The sequence below is a fragment of the Crotalus tigris genome, unplaced genomic scaffold, assembly GCF_016545835.1.
Source record: "Crotalus tigris isolate CLP2741 ecotype Arizona unplaced genomic scaffold, ASM1654583v1 scf7180000018301.7375997, whole genome shotgun sequence".
Taxonomy (NCBI): Eukaryota; Metazoa; Chordata; class Lepidosauria; order Squamata; family Viperidae; genus Crotalus; species Crotalus tigris.
This window is the reverse complement of record NW_024096931.1, coordinates 140160-163969: the sequence shown is the minus strand read 5'-3', so window position 1 is coordinate 163969 and position 23810 is coordinate 140160. Positions and strand designations below refer to the sequence as shown.

At 48.1% G+C, this 23810-nt stretch overlaps 1 protein-coding gene across 1 annotated transcript in view; it reads left to right on the top strand.

Moving 5' to 3' along the window:
• The first annotated feature begins 858 nt into the window (after positions 1 to 858).
• Positions 859 to 23810, top strand: part of IL4R (interleukin 4 receptor) — a 44696-nt gene continuing 21744 nt past the window's right edge. The window contains exons 1-5 of the mRNA XM_039349650.1: positions 859 to 1138; positions 20532 to 20664; positions 21804 to 21976; positions 22547 to 22701; positions 23659 to 23809. Of these exons, the coding sequence (XP_039205584.1) occupies positions 1081 to 1138; positions 20532 to 20664; positions 21804 to 21976; positions 22547 to 22701; positions 23659 to 23809 (670 nt within the window). The 5' untranslated portion in view covers positions 859 to 1080. The remainder of the gene's footprint in view (positions 1139 to 20531; positions 20665 to 21803; positions 21977 to 22546; positions 22702 to 23658; position 23810) is intronic.

The window sequence follows — 23810 nt, the reverse complement described above, 5'->3', positions numbered from 1 at the left end:
TGCCTCTCAGCATATAGTCATGCTGGCCACACAACTGCGGAGAAGACTTCGGACAATGCTGGTTCCCTCAGCTAAGAAACTAGAGTTGGACACGACTGGACAGGTGAAACCTTTGTCTGTACTGTTTAAGTGTATCCAAATAATCACAGATAACTTATCACATGAAATAATTAAACCTGAAATTAAAATGACCTACATAGGCAGCTGTGGTTTCACCACCAGTTCCCAAGGGAGAAGCCTAGGCTGGGGTCAGCATCCTCTGCATAGGATGAAGGCAGTTTCCTGCCTTGCAATTTAGGGTGCCTTGACTCCCCTCTGCCGTGCAGATATCGTTGAGCAGCTCAGTTGCACGAGAGGAACAACAGCAAAGCCTCTGAGGAGGCGGCCTGCTCTTTTATGGCCTCTGAATTCACCCTGCGAAAGTGGCTACCTGGCTGAGTTTTCGTCAAGCGGAGGGCCAGAGCAGCCCAGGCGCCCTAGAAACGGCTCCGGGCCCGCCTGCAACGAGGGGCTCCCCCCAAAGGCCGCCAGCCGGCAACCCAGCCCGGGGCCCCAAGTGACCCGGACCCCCGAGGGGCTTTCCAGCCCCGGACTCGGCTGCTCCGCGTTATGCCGAAGAGAAAGGCAACCGAGGGCGGCTCCTCGCCGACCTGGGTTCGGCTGGGGAACGCCGGGCAGGGTCCGGGGCGGCCCAAGTAGCCCCCTCATGGGCGCTCCGGTCCAGCGCGGCCCGCCTCGTGGCCAGCAGCCACCGAACGGCAGGCGGAGTGCGCGGGAGAAGGGATGCCCGCCGGCCGGGGGCGGCCTCGGTCCTCCCGCCGCGCCCCAGCGCAGCGGCGTCACCCAGCTAGGGCTGCGGGGCCCGGCCTCCCTTCTCCCGGCTTCCGCGAAAGGGCTTGGCCCGGCAGACGCCGCCCCCGCCCGCGTGGCGGCCAGCCGAGCCCGCCCTGCCATTCCGCGGAAGAGGAGCGGGGCCGCCTGGCGTCATTCCTGGGAAGCCGCGGCTGGCGGGGTTCGGGGCGGCTGCTGGCGCCAGCGGCGAGGAGGGACGGTCGGCGCGTCCCGGGCGCGGCGTCGTCGATGGGCCGGTGGCGGAGCGCGGCGGCGGGGCTGCGCCTGCTCTGCCTCCTGTGGCACCGTAAGTCCCGGCGTCGGTTGAGCGCTTCTGCGCGAGAGGGCCGGGAAGGGCCGGGCTCTCGCCTCTCAGGCCGGGCCGGAGACAGCCCGCTGTGGGCGAGGCTCGGCTGCGCGCGGCGCCCCTCGGCCTCTCCGAGTCAGCGTCCCCGAGGAGCGGAGCCAGCGCGGAGGAGGCTCTGCCTGCCTTGGCCGCGGCAGCCGGGCCGTCTGTGGCCGTGCAGGGGGCGCCGGGATTCCGCGGAGGGGAAGGAGAAGGGGCGGCCCAAGTGCGACGCTCCCCCGTCGGCTGTCCCGCATTGCGATGAGGGCGGCCTGGGGCGCGAGAGGCCGGCGGAGGGCAGGCCGGCAGGGGGTGGTTGGCCTTTGCTCGCCCAGGTTCCCGAAGGACGTTTTGTTCAGTGCCGAGGGTTGCATTTGCAATATATTGTATATATAACGTACAATAGAGAAATAAGAAACGGTGCCGAAGCTCTGAAGGCGCCGCTCAGCCGCCCTCCCGACCTTCGGCAACCAAAACGGTCTCGCATCAACGTTGACTTTCGGTGGAAGCCCTCTTAAGTAAGTTTAGTATGCTGAACTAAACAATTAACAATAGACCAGCATTAATTCAATAGGGTTAACTTGAGATTTCATACTCATAATAATAAAGCAGGGGGCGGGGGGGGGCAACTGGAAAATTCCGCAGAAGCAGAAGTGTTGACTCTACTGTATGGAATGGAATGGAATGAAATAGAATGGGACCTTGGAGGTCTTCTAGTCCAGCCCTCTGCTCAAGCAGGACAACCTATAACATCTCAGAGAGATGGTTGTCAAGTCTCTTCTTAAAAATGTCCAGTGATGGAGCGCCCATGATTTCTGGAGGCAAGCTGGTTAATTGTCCTCACTGTCAGGAACTTTCTCCTTAATTCCAGGTTGCTTCTGTCTTTGGTCAGTTTCCAACCATTGTTTCTTGTCCTGTCTTCTGGTGCTTGGGAGAATAATTTGACCCCCTCTGCCTTGCAGCAGCCCCGCAGATACCTGAATACAGCTATCATGTCTCCCTTGTTTCTTCTTTTCTTTAGACTAGCCAAACCCAAGTCCTGCAGCCGTTCTTCGTATGTTTAAAAGTCCTCCTCTGTGCACTTCATCCAAAACAGTGGTTCTCAACCTTTCTAATGCCGTGACCCCATAATACAGTTCCCCATGTTGTGGTGACCCCCAAGTGGGTGTGGCCACCAATAAGAGAGAGTAGGACAGCTAGGGAAAAGGGAAAAAAATGGCGGACAGCATGGTTTGGCGACCCCCGTGAAATGGTCATTTGACCCCAAATGGGGTCCCGACCCACAGGTTGAGAACCACTGATCCAAAACAACAAAACTCGCTTTTAAAGGGTGACATATGCTTTTCCTTCTAGTGTTAGGTGATAATTTTTTTATCCAATCTCCATGTTGTCTTGATCCATCCCGATACGGCCAGGAAGAACACCTTAAATTCACAGTAGATGCCCTAAAAACATTCTACTATGGTATTAATATTTTGGACAGAGTCAAATACTATCCTTGTTTTAAGAGCACGGAAAAACAGTTTTGTGTTGCTCAAAGCAACTCTTTACTGGTTTACTAAGACAAGATGTTCCCGTTTGTTATTCCCCTTTCATCAATTTTCCCTCTGCTGCAGCTAGCCCCTGCTCTCTGACTGGGCATTCAGCCAACAGTTCAAGCTTCCATGCTCTGAATAAGGAGACTTCACCCCAGTCCTTACATTGTGGCTGTTGCATTGTCACCACAGACATAGGATCACAATTTGGGTGCTTGGCCATCAGCCTTCATTAACACCACATCATCCCATGATCACCATTTGCAACCTTCACAGCCAACCTCTCACTAGGAAAGTCAGTGGGGAAGCTGGCGGGAAGCCGCAGGTGGCAGTCATGTGGCATTGTGCTTAACAACCCAGAGTGACTCGCTTAATCACTGCAGCTAGATCCAATCAACTGCCATCATAATGTCAAGTGCAGTCCTGTGACTTTTCACTTTATGACTGCATCACTTAATGACAGTATTGCTGCTCTCAACTGCAGTTAATAAGTGAGGATTACCTGTATTAAAAAGGGTTACTGTCTTACAAGTTAGATTTAGTTTCTCGAAATCCTAGTAGAAGTAACCTGGACTAAGTCAAAGATGAATTAGACTTGAATTTTTTTTAAAGAAACTGCAAGTTTCAAAAATAGAACTGTATTTATATTGTGATTGGTAATTGTGAAAGCAACTTTGTTATCCCAAAATGACTCCATTTTCTGCAAGAGAGCATTTTTCAAAGTTAAAATTCCCCCCAAAGTAAGCTTTTCATGAGCACACAGGTCCTCAGCCCCATCTTTTCCACACCTGGGTTGCAGTCTGTTGTGGTAGGGGAAATAGGAGAAGGAAGGGATGTTGGAGATGTTCACCACCTTGAGTGATTTCTTGTAAAAATAATAATAAAGACCCTCCAGAAAGAGGCTACCCTGGCTGGGACCTGGAGTTAGAATGTCCACCCAGTGGTAAATTGGAAAATTCAACCCACCTGCAATGAAATCCTCACCCTTGCCAAAGAAAGTTTGAATGTCTTTGAATATGGGCCATATTAACAAAAACTATAAAACCAGTGCAGAGAAAAGAGACGGGCATATTCATAATAAGTGCAGCATTCAACCCCAATCTCTTCTAGGTGTCTTCTTTGTCTTTTATCTTCTTTGACCTGGACTCTGATGATACCAAAATTGCAGTTCTGCTAGAGATATGCGTGTTTGTTCCCTGCAAGAAATAAGAGGAAATAACTGTTTCAATGTCTTTTAGATTTCAAAAGAGGTCTAAGCAAACGGTCCTTTCTGCAGAATTCAGTGTGCAGCCAAACAGGACATGGGCAATGGTTCAGGTGGTGCACCATAGACTCTTCTTCCCCTAAGTGTGAAGTAAATATAATGTCTTGGTTAAAGAGAGGAGTTTGGGTTCTGGATTCAGGGCCGTATGGTTTCTTCCAAAGAAGGTCCCTATTTATCGAATCAAACGCTACACTGAGGTCTGTAAAAGTTGCAAACTGTTGGCTCCTTTACTGGTATAGTTTCCTACTAGGTGGCATAAAACGAAGCCGTTATCAACAATAGAGTGGCCAGACCTAAATCCAGATGGCTCTTCAGCTAACAGGCCCTTTCCAGCTACCAGTCCTCAAAGTCTTATATGAAAGACATTTGACGTACAGTTTTGCTGTGGTATCAGCTAATCGGTCTGTTGTTTAAAGGATCACCCTTATCTTCCTTTTCGTAAAGGGGGATCACAATGGAGAGCTCTCAACCAGCTGGAATTTGGCAGGAATCATTTCTAGGAGTAAATAAATCTGTGAGAAGTGACCCACCAGAGGAGCTGCCCGAGGAGTCCGCTAATCTTCCCTTCAGTTGCCGGAGGGACCCCAGGCCTTTGGCTGATGCCACTTACTGAGTCCTCTCTCCGCTGCAGCTGGGAAGAATTGGCTGTCATTTTCCTCCCAGGTGAAGCAGCTCTAGGGGCGACCCAGGAGAACCTCAAACCAAACCACTGAGTTTGGGCTTTGGGCTGCTGACTCTGAATTGAGCCATGGAGAAGACAGGCTTCTTATACCCCATAATTTTCTCATACTCTCGTCCAAGCTGAAGCACGGTTATTGTGGAGGTACGCCTAGTCAGCCTTCCTCTTTTCCCCAGGGAACCACATTCTGAGCCAGACCAGCGAGGTGGCCGGCTACCTGCCGGGGAAGGCCTTTTCGGTTACCACTTTTCTTAGTCCTGCAGTCCAATTTTTGTAGGCTATAAGGACAGAACCAACAAGAACAACTGAGTTGCAGCTGCAGTAACAGCAATGGCGATTAATTGGGGGCCAGTAGAGCAGGAAGATAATCCGTCTGCCTGAGGTCTGGGGGTCAGCACGCCCTGGGGGGGGGATGGGACAACTTGCCACAGCCGACTCGCTGTGGCCAACCTGCCACGGGACAATTTAACAATTCTATTTAATTATTTTAAAATACAAATTATTGTAATGTTTGCCATTCCCGTTTCATTCTGTCCCTCCTTTTGCATCCTTTCTTTAATGATTCTATTCCACCATTTCTTTGATGTTGGCCGTGGCGAGTTATCAGAGACCCTCTGGGGAGTCCTGCTATCACACCCAGCGGACAAGGAAATGCTGAGAAACCCCGGAGCAGCTGGGAGCAGCTGATGGTGGCAGAGGCAGAGTTGGGAAGCCCAAGGCTTGAGGTCAGTCTAGGGCAGTGTTTCCCAAACTTGACAATTTTAAGGCATGTGGACTTCAACTCCCAGAATTCCACAGCCAGCATTGCTGGCTGTGGAATTCTGGGAGTTGAAGTCCACATGCCTTAAAATTGTCAAGTTTGGGAAACACTGGTCTAGGGGACAAATTGAGCCACCAGCCAGCCAGAGAGAGACCCAGTGACTGAACAAGGAGTGAGGCTGGGGGGGGGGCTGACCAAAGTCCAACTGCATGGCCCACCAGAGAAGCAGGTGAGCTGGAGAGCAGCAAAGAGCACATGGGGCCCAAGGGACAGCGAGGCCAAGGGTCAAGGCACAGCCGGATGGAGGAATTGCGGTACAGCTGTGAACCTCTGGAGAAGCAGCCGGGAGGCAGATGCCTTGATGGTGTGCCAGTGAATTTGGGGCCAGTGGGAACCAGACGACAGATCCCCAGTAGGTGAATTTTGTTAAGAACCGTCAGCCAAAGGTCTCCTGTAGTGTGGACTGGATTGCAAATTGGCGGTGGAGTTGCCCAGACTTCAACATGCCATCCCTGGGCTGAAGTAGCCCAGGAGTTCATGGCCTCTGTGGTGGCCGTGGGCCTCTGCCAGGTCATTCTTGCCTTATTTGGGACAGAGACCTCTCTCTGGACTTGGTTTTCTCGTCAGGGCAGCGGCAATGTGATCGGAGGGACGAGCTTTCCTCAGCTCCTCTGTCAGGGGCAGATCGTGCCCTTGTGGCTTTGAGGCTCTGCTACCCTACCTTCCCTCCGCAGGGAGGTTGAACCCATTTAACTGGTCCACCCCAGCAACTGGTGGGCCCAGCTGGGTTCCAGAGGGAGCCAGGGAAAATAGCTGCCGATCTACTGCCTAGCCCTGCTGCGACCCTGGCGGCTGCCTGGCATAGGGAGACGGAGTCTCAGACAGGATGTGGCCTCCCCTGGCCCATCGCTCCGCTTGGTTCCCAGAGGGGTTGGGGCAGCTGGAAAGGGCCCAGGGATGCCTAGCGTGGTGCTGGAGGGAAGGAAGAACGAACTCGACCAAACATGCTTTAAGGCCACTATTTAGGTTTACCTCACGGTGGTGAGAGCGGCCAAGCCTCAATACCCCTTTGCCCTCATTGCACCTGCAGAATGCCACCCAGCGGCCTTGCTTAGGGTCCCACAGACTCTGCCTGGAAAGGGTGGGCCAGACATCTTCCTACAGGGTTGTGCGGAGGAATTTTCCAGGCATCTGGAGGATAAAATCACTCCGTTTCATTCCCAGTTAGGTACCAAGCGTGATGCAAGTGCTGTGGAGATGCCTGGGGCGAATTACCCAGTTCTGTGGGAACCATTTGATTCTGCTGGAGCTGAGGAGGTGGACAGGGCCCTTCAGAATGCAAAGGCCGCCACCTGTGCATTCGCTCCATGCTGCTCCGGGCTGGTTGAGGTGCCTGGGAGGGGTCCAAGCCATGGCGAATTCATCCTTGTTGGAGGGGCTGTTCCCAGCTCCTTCTAAAGAGGTGCTGGAGTGCTCCCTCCTTAAGAAGCCACTGCTGGACCCCACCATTCTGGACAACTTTTGCCCAGTCTCCCACCTCCCCTTTTTAAGAAAGGTGACCGAGAAGGTGGTAGCATTGCAACTCCAGAGGATCCTGGCGGAAATGAGTGATCCAGACCCTTTTCAGTCAGGCCCTGATAAGGGACCAAAATGGCACTGGTCTCTGTTGTTGCCCTTGCCTTCTGGAATATTTCTCTCCCTTCCCCCCCCCCCCCAGCCCCAGGAATGAGGCAGGACCTCAGTCTCCTGGCCTTCCAAACAGGACTTAAGACGTGCCTCTACGGCCTCGCAAGGGGGACCTGGGGGAGCTTGCAGCCATGGGGCTGCTTAATGCCCTGAAAACCCTCCCCTTTTGACTAATTTGAATGTCCTGCCTCCTCTTAAAATGTTTACCTTTTATATATACTATTTTATATTTTAACATTTTACTGTATACCACCCAGAGTCCCTCTTTGAGATAGATGGGTGGTTGAGAAATACGAAAAATAAAAACATTTGTGCAAGGTGAAGAAATTGTCTACCGGTCAGGACAATGTCTCATTGCGGTCAGAGCCACAGCATCCCCTCTGGGCCATGTTACGCTTCCTTCTGTGGAGCTCTACATGAAGCAAGACCCCATTTGAGAAGGAGGTGGGTGTCTGAATGTGCATTGACGTTTACAGCAACTGCTCGGTGGTCCCTGCCCTCTGTTACATAAAACAGAAAAGGACATTACAATTTAGCACATTGCTGGTCAGGGAACTCTGGGAGTTGAAGTCAAGCCATCTTCAAGCTGCCACGGTTGAGAAACAATGATTTAGGAGACAAATGAAGTCTAAAGTGCTGCTTGATTTGTCTTGATGGTGAGTAAAGGGCTGAGCAAAGGTTTGATTCTTGCCTCCTACAATTTACAGGTTATACTGGCATTCCTGGTTTAACAACTGTGTATCAGCAGCATTTCTTTGCAGCTCCCTAAAAGGCCATGGCAGTAACAGAATGGAATTCTTCAGGAAAGTTAATGTTCTGATACAAACTTGTACAGGAGGCCTCAGCCTCACATTGCAGTGAGGTGACCTCTATCAAAGTTTGTTCCAAATTCACCCAGATACCTGGGGAATAATAAACACTTTCATGGGAGTGTATAAACATTCAATCCCAGAGGCAAACCATAGATTTGTTGTTTTAGTTGCAAAGTCGTGTCTGACCCATCGCGACCCCACGCACAACGTTCCTCCAGGCCCTCCTGTCCTCTACCATTTTCTGGAGTCTATTTAAGCTCACGCCTCCTGCTTCAGTGACTCCATCCAGCCACCTCATTCTCTGTCGTCCCCTTCTTCTATTGCCCTCAATCTTTCCCAGCATCAGGCTCTTCTCCAGTGAATCCTTCCTTCTCATTAGGTGGCCAAAGTACTTGAGTTTCCACTTCAGGATCTGGCCTTCTAAAGAGCAGTCAGGGTTGATCTCCTCTAGGCCTGACCGGTTTGATTGCCTTGCAGTCCAGGGGACTCGCAGGAGTCTTCTCCAGCACCATAGTTCAAAGGCCTCAATTCTTTTGCGCTCAGCCTTATGGTCCAGCTTTCACAGCCATACATTGCAACTGGGAAAACCATGGCCTTGACCATACACATTTTTGTTGGCAGGGTGATGTCTCTGCTTTTTAGTATGCTATCTAGATTTGCCATAGCTTTCCTCCCCAGGAGCAAATGTCTTTTAATTTGTTGGCTGCAGTCCCCATCTGCGTCGATCTTGGAGCCCAGGAAAATAAAATCTGTCACTACCTCCATTTCTTCCCCATCTATTTGCCAGGAATTGAGAGGGCCGGATGCCATGATTTTGGTTTTCTTAATGTTGAGTTTCAAGCCAACTTTTGCACTCTCCTTCTTCACCCGCATCAAGAGGCTCTTTAGTTCCTCTTCACTTTCTGCCATTAGAGTGGTATCATCTGCATATCTTAGGTTGTTGATATTTCTCCCAGCAATCTTAATTCCACCTTTTGATTCATCTAGCCCTGCCTTTCTCATGATGTGCTCTTCATATAAGTTAAATAGGCAGGGCGACAAAATACAGCCTTGCCGGACTCCTTTCCCAATTTTGAACCAATCAGTGGTTTGTTTTTCCCTCGTGCAAAGTAGCCAATTATTGGACAATGCAGAAAATTGCAGTCTGTTTATTCTGTACAGCACAAAGATGGGGACTTAGCTTAGCTTGTATACACCTTTGGAAAAAGGCATGTGATCATTAGCAAGTAGTTGGCAACAAGCCACAAAGGATTCACACCCCTGGCAGAGGCTGCACCTCCCAGAAGGAGGGTTTGTGAGTAAAACATTGCTGGCCTCAGCCTTTGTCCTTCAGTGATGGGGCTGGTAAGGAAGTATGCAAAACTCAAATGATCTGCAGCATGAAAGGAGAAGTTAACCTGAATTAACTGCTAGCCTGATTCAAGTTCCTTGATAAGGTTGTCACACAGTCTTCCAAGGATTTTAGGGCATGGATGTGAGGGCCAAAAGGAAAACTTCTTAAGACAAGAAGCAACTAATAGAAACTGATCAAGGAGAGAAGCAACCTAGAACTAAGGGGAAACTTCCTGACAGTTAGAACAATTACTCAGAGGAACAGCCTGCCTCCAGAAGCGGTGAATGCTCCAACACTGGAAGTTTTTAAGAAGAGGCTGGACAGCCATTTGTCCGAAATGATGTAGGGTTTCCTGCCTGAGCAGGGGGTTGGACTAGATGACCTCCAAGATCCCTTCCAATTTTATTATTATTATAAAAGGAAGGATTTTTCAACAAAATGGACTTTCTCTGGATAAGACAATCTATACCTGTCCTTTAACCTTGTATTGGAATTTGGCAGCTGAGCAAAAAAGGTGAATAAGCACCTATGATCATTTCTTTTTTATTTTTATTTTTTAAAATTTTATTCAAAACATTAAAATACAACTCCAAAAAAGGATAAAAAAGAAAATACAGAATAAAGCAAAACTAGACAAGACAAAAAACATGTCTATAAAAAGAAAAGCAAACATACACACATAAATTGTCTCAATTGAATACCGATATGTTTCAAGAATACTAGTTCCCCCCACCCCCGCAAAACAGGCCCACCATTAATTAACTTCTACAAGTCTGTTTACCTCCTATCCCGTTTGACCTGACATCTACTCACAATATATATTTTTAAAAAACTTAGTTAACAGGTAAAACCAATAGCTGAGTTAAACTTCAAAGCCTTCTGTTAAGAATCTATTATTGTATTTTACTCATAGAAATTCCACAACGGCTTCTAAGCTACCACAATCATTGTCTCTCATCCGTCCAGGATCAAATATCGTCGGCTGATTCTTAATAATAAGGCTTTTCCTTAAAATTTTTAACTGGGATTTCTCCCAACACTTGGATCCCAGTCCCCAGAATCATACGTCTCTGTTGTAGATATCACCACAGCATTGTTGTTCAAAAAAATCTACTGATTGAAACGTCTCTTAACATTTGTTCTCCAGCAGGATATAACAAGTCCATTTCACAGTCTCCATCAGTCTTCTTAAAAACATCCAGCTCATTGCTCATCACTTCTGTCTTTGACTTTGTGTCTTTCTGATGCCTGTCCCTTTTAGTCTTCTCCAGCCAGCCAGCCCTTTTCAGAGCAGACTACTACCACTACTTCAAATCTGCCAGCAGCAAATTAGATTTCAATCATCTGATTGCAAGTCTGGTTTAACAGCTGATCCTGGCACCTGAATATCAACTTTGATTTAAAACTATTGTTATTTTATCAAACGTTTAATCTAAATTTTCAGTTTGAACTTGAAAGTTGAAAAATATTTTTTCAATGGCTTTTGAAAGGTCTTTATCCTTAAATTGATCCAGTGTTTGCATTTTTGATATATTTCAAAATGTAAACAATTCCTCTCAAGGGCAGGGGAAGCATCATAACAAAATAACCTTGGAGAACATTGAGATAATCTTTCCCACAATAAAAGTAAGTAGAAAAAACAGGGAAATTTCCACCAACGATTTAGAAAATAAGACCAGAGCTTTTACAAGTTAAAAAAAATGTGAAAATACAGATATAAATCATATCAGATTACTTTCACCTCCTAGAAAATCTCCTATGAACTTCCATATGGAAAAAGTAAAATGACTTGGAACAGCAAATAAAGCAGTAAAAAAAAACCCACAAAAATTCACTTTAATATCCAGCAAGGGTTAGAATAAATCAGCATTCAACCAATCGATTAACATTTAAAAGGAAAATCAAAAGGAAATTTCAAAGTGTGCAGTTAAAACCGAGGTGTGTTTAAAACAAACTGAAAGGAAAAGATGGAGACCCAACTTCCTGCTGCTCCTACTGAAAATTGCAACCTTCAAGATTCCTCTTCCCGTGTAACTCCATGGTTGTCCAAGGATCATTTGGGGTTATTCCTAGTTGCTCCATTCAAATCCAAGAGTGGTGAAATTTGGTGGTGAAATTAGCTGTTTGTCAGCAGGAGAGAAAAATCACTCAGCACGGCACCTATGATGTCTGTGCCTCCCCATCCTAGTTCCTCCCTGATCTTATTGCTCAGTCTTTCTCCTCCCATGCCGTTGACCCAGGTCTTAAAGCCAGGTCTTGAAATATGCTCAGCCAGTTTCTTATACCACAATCAGACCAGACTTGGACAGAAATACAGGCATATCTTGTTCTTCCATCCTGCTAGATTCCAAGTTGATATACAGAGAGTTACATGATTAATCATTCGTGTAGGAGAGCGGGAAATGAAGCTGGCCAGGGTGGATTGTAATACATACTCTTCAGTCATTCATCAGCAGGTATCAGGTCAAGGAAATCTGAAATATTCAGCTACACACATGGATGCGTAACTTGCATCTTCCTTGAAGCCACTATAAGGGGAAACAGCTTACCAAGAGTATTCAACTCATCCCCAGGTTGACTGCCTTTTGTTGCAATATTTTGTCTAGTGTTGATGTGGATCTGACCTGACCCTCCGGTATGTACCTCAGAAGCTGAGTGGCTTCAAAATTTGCCTGTATTTGCCAGAATAAGGATGTTGCTGAATTGTTTGTGGTGGTAGGTTCATCTGAAGCATTCAGAATTATCTTCTAAATCCTGCAGTTCATAGCGAAGCAAAACTTTGGAATGGTGGGGCTTAGTTTTACATCAGAGGAGATGCAGCCTTTAGATGGGTGCTGCAACAAAGCCCCTCTTTGCCTGTTGCTGTTGCCAGATCATCTTCCTTCTGGCTTTTCTGTTGAGGAACCTCAGATAGGTGGAAATGTATCAGAGCTGTGTTTAGATTGTTATTGTTGATATTGCAACTCTTTTCAGTAGGTATTGCCACTAAATTGATCAGATTGCTGCTTTCAATATGATTACTTAGTTATTCAATTTCTATATAGCTACCAACTCAACTCAACCAAGTGACTCTTCACAGCTTGCAGTATTACAAGTTATGTGGATTAACCCACACAGAAGATAAGTCTATTGATAATTTGTGTACCCCCTTTGTGACGCTTAGGCCATTAATTAAAGGCTGTTCTATTGCTCCTGTCCTCGACCTAATTTTGTGTAGAATGTGATGCACCAGGGAAGGCATGGAAAGCTGCTTCTTCTATAGAAATATTGTGATTGTTTTCAGCAATTAATGCACTCCTAGATTTGGCAACAGTATTCTTAGAACAATATGTCCCCACAGTTGCCTTTCCACCAGAAGATTCTCAACCTACCCCATAAATCAAAGGCCACTGATTTCCGTACACTATACTACGTCTTCCATTACTACATGCTGTAGGGCAAGGGTGTCAAACTCAATTTCATTGAGGGCCGCATCACTATTGCGGTTGCCCTCGGGGGGCTTGGTGGGTGTGTCCAGGGTGGGTGCAGCCTACTGGGTGGGCGTGGATGGAGCGGGTGTGGCCTACTGGGTGGGCATGGCCAGCTCTACATCATTCACATCAAGGTTCCTGTGGGGGCCTGGGCAGGAGTGGGACAGATCTGAGGGTCTCTGGCGAAGGCGGTGGGACCGGGGCAAGCACCAAGGCATGGTCCATTTCTTCATTCCTCACAAAGGGTGACATCTCCCCAGCATGCACCCAGGGAGTGGGGCCGACATGGCAGGGGCTGGTTCCTCGCTGTTTCCAAACGGCTTTGTGGAGCTAAGACTGAATGCATTTCAGCATAGATGGCCACCACAAAATTGTACATTGGCTCCTGGCCGGCCTGGGCCAGGGCCCGGGCCAAGGCAGCAGGGGCCGTTCCCTCACTGTTTCCAGGATAGCTTCGCAGGCCACATGAAACCACTTCGCGGCCGCATCCGGCCCCTGGGCCTTGTGTTTGACATGTCTGCTGTAGGGCATAGCTTCCTTCATACTTACTAGGTAGTGTTTTCTAGATAAGTTCACCATGAATCCATTAAAAACTTCTTTGAAAAGTCACGTGTGACGCCCAGGAAGCTTCTCTGATGCTTTTGGAGACAAACAGTCCATTTATTTGCGGTAATTACTGCTACAATCTTTTTCTCATAGCAATAACATATTGTCCATGTAAGAGTGTGAGTGGCATCCTCTTGTGTCTCTGTCCACCCTTTTGGCTCGGACTATTTGACAAGCAGGAGGAGGGGGGGTCACTTCTGCTCTCTGAACTAAGGTGAAGGAGGAGGCTTCCCCTCTTCCAGGACAGAAAAAGGGGGGGGTGGCATAAGAAGCTACCTTTTGCCCATCGTTCGTGACATAAGCAGATCCACCTACACAGTCTGCATTCAAAATCAGGACAAGCCATTGTCGGAGAAAGTCCTGCTCAGATCCTGTGCAATTAGGGATAAGAGCTGGGCAGGTAACTTAGATCACAGCCCCATGTTTATAACATCACATGCTATTTATAACCAGGAACAGGACTATAAACAGGCTGCCGTTTTGCTTATATCCAGCCAAAGACAGTTATGCAGGCCCGGAGAGAGTCCTGCTCCTTTAACCAAAGAAGCCCAACCGCGTAGCGATGTATCCAATCCAACAAGTGTTTTATAGGATTCTTTTGCTTCTGCTCCGAAAGACCTAAGAGATCTACTTTTCTGCAAAGGATGCGGTCCATTCTGCTGCAGAGTTTTGGGGAAATCACCTTGAGCTATGCCAGACTATTTGTCTAAATATATCTGTCAACTCCACAATGAGCATGGCTGCAGCCATTTTCTCTTCTCATTCTGGTTGCCACATCAAATGGAGGGAGGAGGGCTGCCCAGGTGCTTCGTTAGTCAAAATAATCTTGTGTCCTGTGGGAACCAAGGTCATCTATTGCTCCCAGGACCAGGGACTAGATGTTGCATAAAAAACCCGCCAAATGAGTATATTGGGGAATGTAGTTGCTTGCATAATTTTGTGGGTGGGACATGAAACTTTGTAATTGGGCAATTGTTACTTGTGTATTCAGACTTGGTTTCACTTTTGACCGTGCCAATACTTTGTACCTAATAAAAATGTTCTCTGAGGAATTTTCAAGCCTTGGAGTTCTGCTTTATTCATCTCTGTCTGTCAGAGCCATGACATTAAACCAAGTCTCCTAAAACTTTTGGGGGGGTTTTCTGGGATGCTGGGCCCTGACCACCTACCCATACTTTGGGAGAGCGGTGAAGACTCGGTGAAGATTTGAAGATGGAGGAAAAGAGTGGAGCTGTTGTTGGCTGCAACGGAGCTCTGGCTGTTGGAGCATAAGCAGCTGCTCCAGTCACTGAGGAGGCATCACTGCCAGGGGCTCGGCCAAAGTCCCAGTTTATCTAACCTGGGAAGCTGGTACCACAGGGGGGGGGAACTACGATCCTGGCGGACCTCTATCAAGCCGAAGAGGAACTCCTGTTGCTGCTGTCCTATTGCTGCTGTCATCCGCGGCATACCAGAAGGGAAAGGGATTGATCAGAGGAGATGACTCCAGAGACAAAGTTCCAGTCTGCAGTCCACAGCCCCTTGCTGGAGCAGCTGAATAAGAAGTTCGGTAGATTGGAGGTAAAAGAGACGGTTCCCATCACCCAGGATGTGTGCACTATGGGGGGGGGGAATTCCAAGAGCTACCCATCTCTCCCCCCCCCCCTCGTTGGAGTCCCAGCCCAACTGCAGGAGCCTGTGCCACCTCACCTATTTCCCAGCTAGCGGTGATGTAGAGCCCTGTATCCCAACCAACCAAGCCCACTGCTGTGGCCTCAGTCTGTCAGTCCAGGAGCCTGGCCAAAGGAAGTCTGGAGAGTGGTTCGGCCACATCCCCAGGACCAACAGGCAATCCAGCAGCAAATTGTGCCTTACTACAATTTGAACCACCTCCCATCAAGTCTACTTTTGATAGGGACCCTGAGAAGCTATCCTTCTTCTTGAACCAGGTGTGGGATCATCTAGATTGCTAGGCTTGTGCCTACCTGGATGATGCTCAGATGGTGAATGCTGTGATGGCCAATTTGGAGAGGGAAGCAGCCAACTGGGTGACCAACTTCTATGATGAAGGGGCTCCTGAACTGCAGAATGCTAACCTATTCATGGAGCAACTGAGAGGCCGTTTTGAAGACAAATCCCAGACCCTGTTGGCCGAGAAGGAGAACCATCGCCTGAAGCAAAGAGGCCGCCCCACTAAGAATATGTTCATGAATTCAAAAGAGTTACTAGTCAGCTGGGACAGTGGCCGGAATGATCATTGATCAACTACTTCAAGCAGAGGCTAGACCACAACTTACTACAAATAATGCTGGACATCAAATTGGACTGACCAAACTGAAGCCACAGCACATGCAGGAGAAATGCCTTTTGGGCCAATGTTTCCAGGCCACTACAACCACCAAGCATCAGCCAGGGGTCATATCAAGTGCTATCGATGCTATGGAATGCCTGGCTCCCAAACCCCCACCAAGAAATGCACCAATTGCCACCACAAAGCCAAAGAAAGCTCCCAGAGGAGGAAGAGAGAAGACAAACTGTGCACGGCAGGACCCAGCTTTTGGACACCCCTGTCAAACATCCTACCTCGCCCCTGGCAAGAAAGACTCAGAGTTGATCAGTTCACAGGTGGCTTTCAATTTACTGAGAGGAATCTTCGGCATGCAGTTCAAAGGTACACCGCTTTCAAAGTCCATGCTGGGAGCAATTGCCTCCCAGTGCTGTATTTACATGCATACACAGTGCTGTATTTACATGCCCCCGCCCATCTAACCAGCAACCGGCCATGAAGCCTCAAATGGCTGGCAGCAACGCCCATCAGTCTTTTCGCCTCAGCTGTCCGCGGCCGCATCCCAGCCGGCTCTCAGCTCTCCCCGCCCCTGCCAGCTCCAAACACCCCCTCTGCCGCTTTGCACACTGTTTTGGTGAGACCAGGTCCGTCCACTGTCTATCGGCTCATCAGCAGACTGGCGCAGTTCCAGAGATGACTCCCCGATTGCCCGTCAGCCTGTCAGTTGTTCGGCGGGTCGGTGCAGCTCCAAAGATGGCTCCCCAACGGCCCGGCGACTCAGCAGCCCGTCAGCTGTTTGGCGGGTCGGGGAACACCTCCAAGGACAGCTGGCATGTGGCCACATCCCAGCTGATCAGCTGTTGGAAGCTCTGGCTGACTGGAGGTGGGTGGGTTGCTGCCAACGTTCTTCACCCTGCGTGCCATCCTCGCCCTCCCCCACCTGTTTATGTCGAACCTGGAGGGCTTGACAACCCCCTCCTGCCGAGCCCAAGGCAAGAGCCCAGCCAGAGCCATTCAAGATGCTGATGCCCTATGACAGTGATGAGGAAGGCGAGGAGGGTCTGATGGTAAGTCAACCCATCCCACCTTTTGCCATTGCCGCCAAGAAAATAGTACCCAAAACCGGGGCCCAAATGGACTTAAACATGTTAATAGACTCAGGTTGCACCAGGTGCCTAATTAATCTGCCCACGGTGCTCAAGCTGGGGATTGAGGCAAGGCTGTTACCCCTAGTCATGAGGTTTGAACAAGCTGAGAGATCCCTTATCAGTGGTGAACCTGCCACACACCTGACAGAACCAGTGTGATTGGAAATGGGTCAGCACTGGGAAATCATCCATTTTGTGGTGATCCCAAAAATGACTGAGGTTTTGATTTTGGGTCTGGTCTGGCTCAATAAGTGGCACCCATCTTGTGGGAGAATGGAGTGAGGAATTTAAGGTTGGGGGTAGGTCCCTTCCATCCTGCCACCATCAGTGCTACAAAAGACTATACCATAAATGAGGCTCAGGAAGAGCGCCCTGAAACACTAAAGGCTGTTGTCGAGAAGCTGTCAGGAATCCAGCTTGTCCCAACCGAATACTGTGATTTAGCTGAGGCGTTTAGTCAGAAAGAGTGTGACGTCCTCCCCCCTCTCCAGGCTATGGACTATACCCAGAGCCAAGCTCCCAAAGCCAAAAATGTACCCAATGGCACCCAGAGAGATGAAAGAGTTAAGAGAGTACATTGATAAGAACCTGGCTCAGAGTTTCATCCAACCAGCCAAATCATGTGCAGCAGCCTCTGTATTGTTCAAAGAAAAGAAGGATGGGTCGCTGAGAGTATGTGTAGATTTTAAAGGATTAAATGCTGTCAGCATAGAAAATATGTACCCCCTTCCCGTGATGAAGGATATGTTAGTCCACCTGGCAAAGGAGAAAGTTTTTACAAAGTTGGATTTAAGGGAGGCTTGTTACCGAGTCCGGATTAAGGAGTGAGATGAATGGAAAACCGCCTTCAATTGCCCTCGGGAAGCTTTCAGTTTAAAGTGATGCCTTTTGGACTACAAGGAGCTCCTGCTGTATTTATGCAGTTAATCAACCAGGTGCTCCATGACCATCTATATAAGGGAGTTTTGGTTTATCTTGATGACATTTTAATTTACACTGGGACTATGGAAGAGCATTTTAAATTGGTCCGCAAAGTGCTGAGGAAACTACTGAAGGCTAAACTATACACAAAGCTATCTAAATGTGAGTTTCACCAAACACGCCTTGACTATCTAGGGTACCAATTTTCAAATGAGGGGATAGAAATGGATCCTGCAAAGGTGAAAACTGTATTGGAATGACAGCCCCCTTGCACCCATAAACAACTTCAAACCTTTCTGGGGTTTGCTAATTTTTACCGCCAATTTATCCCCTCTTTCGTGAAAATAGCCATGCCAATAACCAACTTATTGAAAACAGGGAAAGGGGGGGAACCCTAACCTTGTCAGCCATTGCCATGGTCCCTAGAGTGTCAAGCTGCATTCAAGAAACTAAAAAGACTCTTTGTAGCCAAACCTGATCTCAAGCACTCTGATCCTGAAAAGCAATTCATCATTCAAGCCGATGCAAGTGATGTGGCTGTGGGTGCTGTCCTCTTACAAAAAAATCACGGGGGGAATTACAACCCTACGCTTATACTTCCCGGAAGCTAACCAACACAGAGAGTAGGTAGGCCCTTTGGGAGAAGAGGGCTTTTGCGGTACGATGGGCATTACTGACATGGCACCACTTTTTGGAAGGGGGGGGGAGATACAGTTTGAAATGTGGACTGATCACAAAAATTTGGAAGCTCTGAAAACCCCCTGTAAATTATTCCCTAAACAAGTCTGGTGGGCTCAATACTTCAATCATTTCAATTTCACCTTAAAGTATCTTTCAGGGGGTAAGAATTTTTTGGCTTTGTCTAGGATGCCTCAGTGCAAATGCCACCAAAAGGAAATCATTAATTCTATCATTCCTTTATTGCAATCTGCCTCACAAATAACCACTAGAACTCAATTGCAAAAGCAATCCACTGGTCCTAATGACTGCTGACTGAAAAGACTCAAGGACCAATTAGAGACTGACACTTGGTTCAAGGAGAATAAATCTCTATTAACCCTTCAGGGAGGGCTAGCCTGGAAGGGTTCTAAGCTGAACTGTCTGAGTGCCTCAGGATCAAGGCCTTTCAGCGCAGCCATGATGCAAAGCAATCTGGTCACTTTGGGTTCCTGAAAATGTCACATTTGGTATGAAGGCAGTTTAGGTGGCCAGGCATGAAAAAAGACATCTAGAGTTATGTGAAAAGCTGTGCCACCTGCACTGCTATGAAGAAACGTCCTGGGAAGCCTCCAGGGGTCCTGCAGCAAGTAGCTTACCCTTCCCAGCCTTGGGAAGAAATAGCTATGGATTTTATAGTGGACCTGCCTGAAAGCAAGGGGAATACTGTAATATGGACTGTGATTGATCTATTTTCCAAACAAGCTCATTTCATCGTTTGTTCAGGGCTTCCCTCTGCTCAGAAACTGACCAAGATGTTTTTGAAGCACATCTATCAGCTCTACGGAGCTCCTAAGTGGATTGTTTTGGACAGGGGGTTCAATTTACTGCGAAGTTCTAGAGGGAGTTCATTAAGCTTATTGGGTCTACTCAGGGGCTTTCATCAGCTTTTCATCCAAGTACTAATGGGGCAGCTGAATGTACAAACTCAATGGTGGAGCAATACCTCAGATGCTATGTTAATTACCAGCAGACTAACTGGGCCGATCTTTTGCCTTTCACTGAAGTAGCCTATAAAAATACTGTGCGCAGTAGCGCTGGTCTTACATCATTTAAGATAGCTACCGAGAGGGATTTTGTGCCTATACCTGAATACCCCCAGGAGCCACCTGCTTCTCAAACTCTGGATCAGTGAGAGACCTCCTTCCCAAGTGTTTGGACCAATGTCAAAAAAGCATTAATCCAAGCTGCTAAGATTAAGGAGCAGGCTGATAAGAAATGCTCCCCTCAAAGACCATTTTATGTTGGGGAAAAGATTTCTTTCAACTAAGTATTCGAGATTGAGGTTACCCAGCAAAAAATTGGGGCCAAAGTTTCTGGGCCCTTTTCCTATCACCAAAATCATAAATCCTGTTACCATGGAGTTAAAGCTTCCATGGCTTTTGGGGAAAGTCCACCCTGTGTTCCATTGTAGTCTGTTGAAACCTGTGTCTGAATCCTCTTTAAGACCTATTCCAAAGAAGCCGCCGTGTCCAATAGTGGTAGAGGGGGAAACACATTATGAAATAAAATGAATTGTTGATTCTAGGTTGTACAAGGGGAAGTTACAATACCTCGTTAAGTGAAAAGACTATCCACTGTCAGAAACTACATGGGTGAAATGTACAAATGTGAAAGCAGACAGGTTAATAAAAAAAATTTACGACAAATATCCTTATAAGCCTCAAAGAAATACTTAACATGCTTTTTGTTCCCCCTCCAGGAGGCTCTTTCTTTTTAAGAGGGCCAACTGCCAACTCTACAATGAGCATGGCTGCAGCCATTTTCTCTTCTCATTCTAGATTGCCACATTGAACAGAGGAAGGGGATTGCCCAAGTGCTTCATTAGTCAAAATAATTTTCTGTCCCGTGGGAACCAAGGTCATCTACTGCTCCCATGACCAGGGACTGGGTGTTGCATAAAAAAGCCAACCAAATGAGTATATTGGGGGATGTAGTTGCTTGAATAGTTTTGTGGGTGGGACATGAAAATTTGTAATTGGGCAATTGTTACTTGTATATTCAGACTTGGTTTCACTTTTGACCATGCCGATACTTTGTACCTAATAAACTTATTCTTTGAGGAATTTTCAAGCCTTGGAGTTCTGCTGTATTCATCTCTGTCTGTGGGAACCATGATAATATCAGCTTCCTCACTATTCTTTTGTACTTTCCTAGTTGCGTCTTCAAAGAATGTCCAGCCAAGGTGCCTCACTGATTTTGCCACTGAACTGGTTTGTCGCTGGGAGGTGGGTGCCATCACCAACTGCACCATGGAGTTTAAACTACTCTACCAGGCAAATTTTGCAACGTAAGTATTAGCAAAGCTGTGTGTTGTGCTGACGGGTACAACAGTCCTCTGTTCAAGGATTGGAGGTGTGGGATCTGTTATAAAGCAGGGACTCTCATAGTTGCAGGGACTGGGGAACCGAGTGGTCAATCGAAGAGCTTGGAGTAGCTATGCAATTTCCTCCATCCACGCTCACACTGTCACAGGGAGTTGATTTAGGCCATTGACAGGATCACACTCTTCTAATGATGCTGACATGTCCTCAAGAGGGTGTTAAGTCATTCTTGTTTCTTCTTGTTGTTTCTTCTGGCAGAATTTTAGTTCCTTCATGAGATTTTTAGCTCTCCCATTTGGCAGAGCCAAATTAGCTTTTTGGTAGGATTGTAAGGTACTGTGGTAGCCCTGAGGAGACAGACCCCTCCCCGGCACCTTCTCATTGGCCCAGTGGAGCCCTTTCAGAGAGCGCCTGGATGGTTAACATAGGGGAATGACTTCTGGGGTGGCTTTGCAAGATCTTTTATAGGCAGAGAGGCATCCAGAGCCTGTCTCATTCAGCAGTCGTGAATGGTTCTGGTCACAAAATGAGTAGGGTGGACCAACTCAGCTTGTTCAATCTGGTAAGGAGGGTCTGGTGGTCCCTTCTAGCTCCGTTATATTGTTACTGTTACCTTCTTGAGAAGAAATCTTCCCAGGCATCATGGATAATGCAGACCTAGAGAGGTTGCTAACCACCCCCACATTTTCTCAGGCTGTGCTTCCCACATTCCCTGCTGGGGAAGATGATCCTGAGATGGTAAGTGGGCTGCCTCCAGTAGGCCAGTGAGGCTACTACCTGCAAAATCTGCTGTGCCTCAACATTGCCTGTCATCAGTAACACCTGCAACACCAGGCTGGTCAGGCACAAATCCTTGGCTTCTAAAAGTGAAGAGGGAGAAACGTGTCTCAGGAGCAAAATTTCTCTCCTGGTCTCTTTTGTGGGTCTGCCTAGCACGCCTTGCCCTCCGGCCCCCAAGTTTCAGAGCTGCTGCTCCTTTCGTGGACGGAGGCGTCTCTGCAACCCGGGGAGTGTGAGGGTATTTGGCACTCTGCAGACCATCTTTGGCTGTGCAGAAATGAACAAAGGGTTGTGTGCTCTAAGGACTCTCTTGCCCCTTTTCCAGGAAGCCACAGGAGTGCCCTCTGGAGAACGAGCGGGGCCCAGGCGCTGCCTCCCTGTGTATTTGCAAGATTCCGGGGAAGAAATTCAAAGGAGTCACGTATCACTTAGCACTGGCCAGGACAGAGAACAGTGCCAAGGTCTGGAGCAACCTGAGCTTGAAAATGGAGTCCATTGGTGAGCTACCCTTGGCTTTTCCTGAAAATCTCTTTCCACCCTGGGACTGTCCTAAGTCACAGCAGCTTTGGTTTCAGGTGGCAAAAGGGGCATCTGTTGGCACGATGGAGATGCTGGATAGAAAAAAGGAGGTGGGCAGAGTTCATTTGCAAGGCTGGGTACATTGGTAGAGAATACCCTTCAGTTCCTCTCTCGACTCTGCTTCCAGAATGGCAGTTGTGTTTATTTCCCGGACAAAGAATTCTGTAGTGATGTCCTAATGGTTGATATCTGAAGCCTCCTTCCTCTTCTGCCTGGGGAGTTCTCAGTTGAATGGAGGGGGGTCTAGGAGGGCTGGGTGGGAAGTAGAACCTGGGCGTCTAAAAGACAGAGGGCAGGAGCCACTGTGGGGCTCCCTCCAACACTAGGATAAAAGTCCCCAAAATGGAAAAAAGAGGGAAGGTACCGAGAGGCTCTGAGCTGTCCTCCTTGCCCCACCCAGTGCCTGCCTTCAGGGTTTTCCCTCCCCAGATGCCTTTTGTCTCGCCTCTCCCCAACTCAGTGTCCTCCTCTGCTTCTTCACCATCCCAGTGAAGCCCAGGCCCCTGATCAACCTGAGGGTGGAGAAGAGGAACGACCGCACTTTCATCCTTACCTGGAAGAGGGATTACAGTCCATCCAACACACTTCACAATCCTGCAGCGAAGTATGAGGTTGCCTATTGGCGCCAAAACCATACAGAAGAGGTAAGCGAGCCTCAATCCCCCTTTCTAGGGCTGAGGGCAGCAGATCTGATGGATAATTGGAAACCGAACGTCGTGTCACTTCGAGTTGCTCCCTCAGCAGTCATAAGAGGACAGCCGGACTTTCTGTAAATTTAATGCTGAGCCAGCAGGAGCTTACAAGTGACCTGTTCTTCATGGGCAACACCTCAAAGGGAGGGTTCACGTGCTCCTAAATTAGGTCGGCGCCCAGCACCTCAAGTCTAGCCTTCAGCCAGAGACAGTCTATTCTTTGAAAAGAAAGCAGGCTCAGGTATTTCAAGGTAGGAGGCCTCTGACAACTTTTTCTGTTGTCAAATTGTTCTTCAAATGTCTGCATGGGCTAAGGATCGCCCTGCTATTGGTAGGCAGGGCTGACTAGGAAATTTTTCAGAACATTTTTAAAAGCTAAGAGAATGTTAAAAATCCATGTAAGATATACGTGTATAAAATAATAAGGCACATGCATTGAACTCCATTACCTGCCAGATCCTAGAAGCCAACAGGCCCCTCCCTTCTTCCGGCCCTGGCCGAGGCCCCATAGCCTCAGCAGCCGTCTTCCAAAAGAGCTTACCGTGTTTGTGGCCCTTTCCTTGGCCTGCTTAGAATTTGGGAGAAATAGAAAGGAGCCACTTCAGGATTCAGGCTATGCACTGTGTGTGAGCCCCCTAAGACAGATCAGCCCAGGGGATCAATTCCAGAGGAAAGCAAAAGCTGCTTTGACTGACAATCTTCTGATCTGATTGGGCTCAACCTCCCCTCCTCCTTGGATCCCAGTGGATCAGCTTCTTCCAAATGTTATCTTGCATCCCAAGACTTAAGGAATGTTTCAGCCCTCTTTGCCAAGCTAACAGGTCTTGCCTACTTCCCTCAAAGTTATCTCCTTCACGTGCTGCTGCTGATGCTGTGTGTATGTGCTGACCTGTGTTTTTCTCTTTCCAGAAAATCATTGTTCCAGAGGACTCATCCCATTATACCATATTTGCAGACAACCTCCAGTCACACTCCACCTATGAAGCGAGTGTCCGCTATGGGTTGAAACTCTGGGGGGAAACCTGGAGCGACTGGAGTGCTACTTGTGAATGGGTCAATGG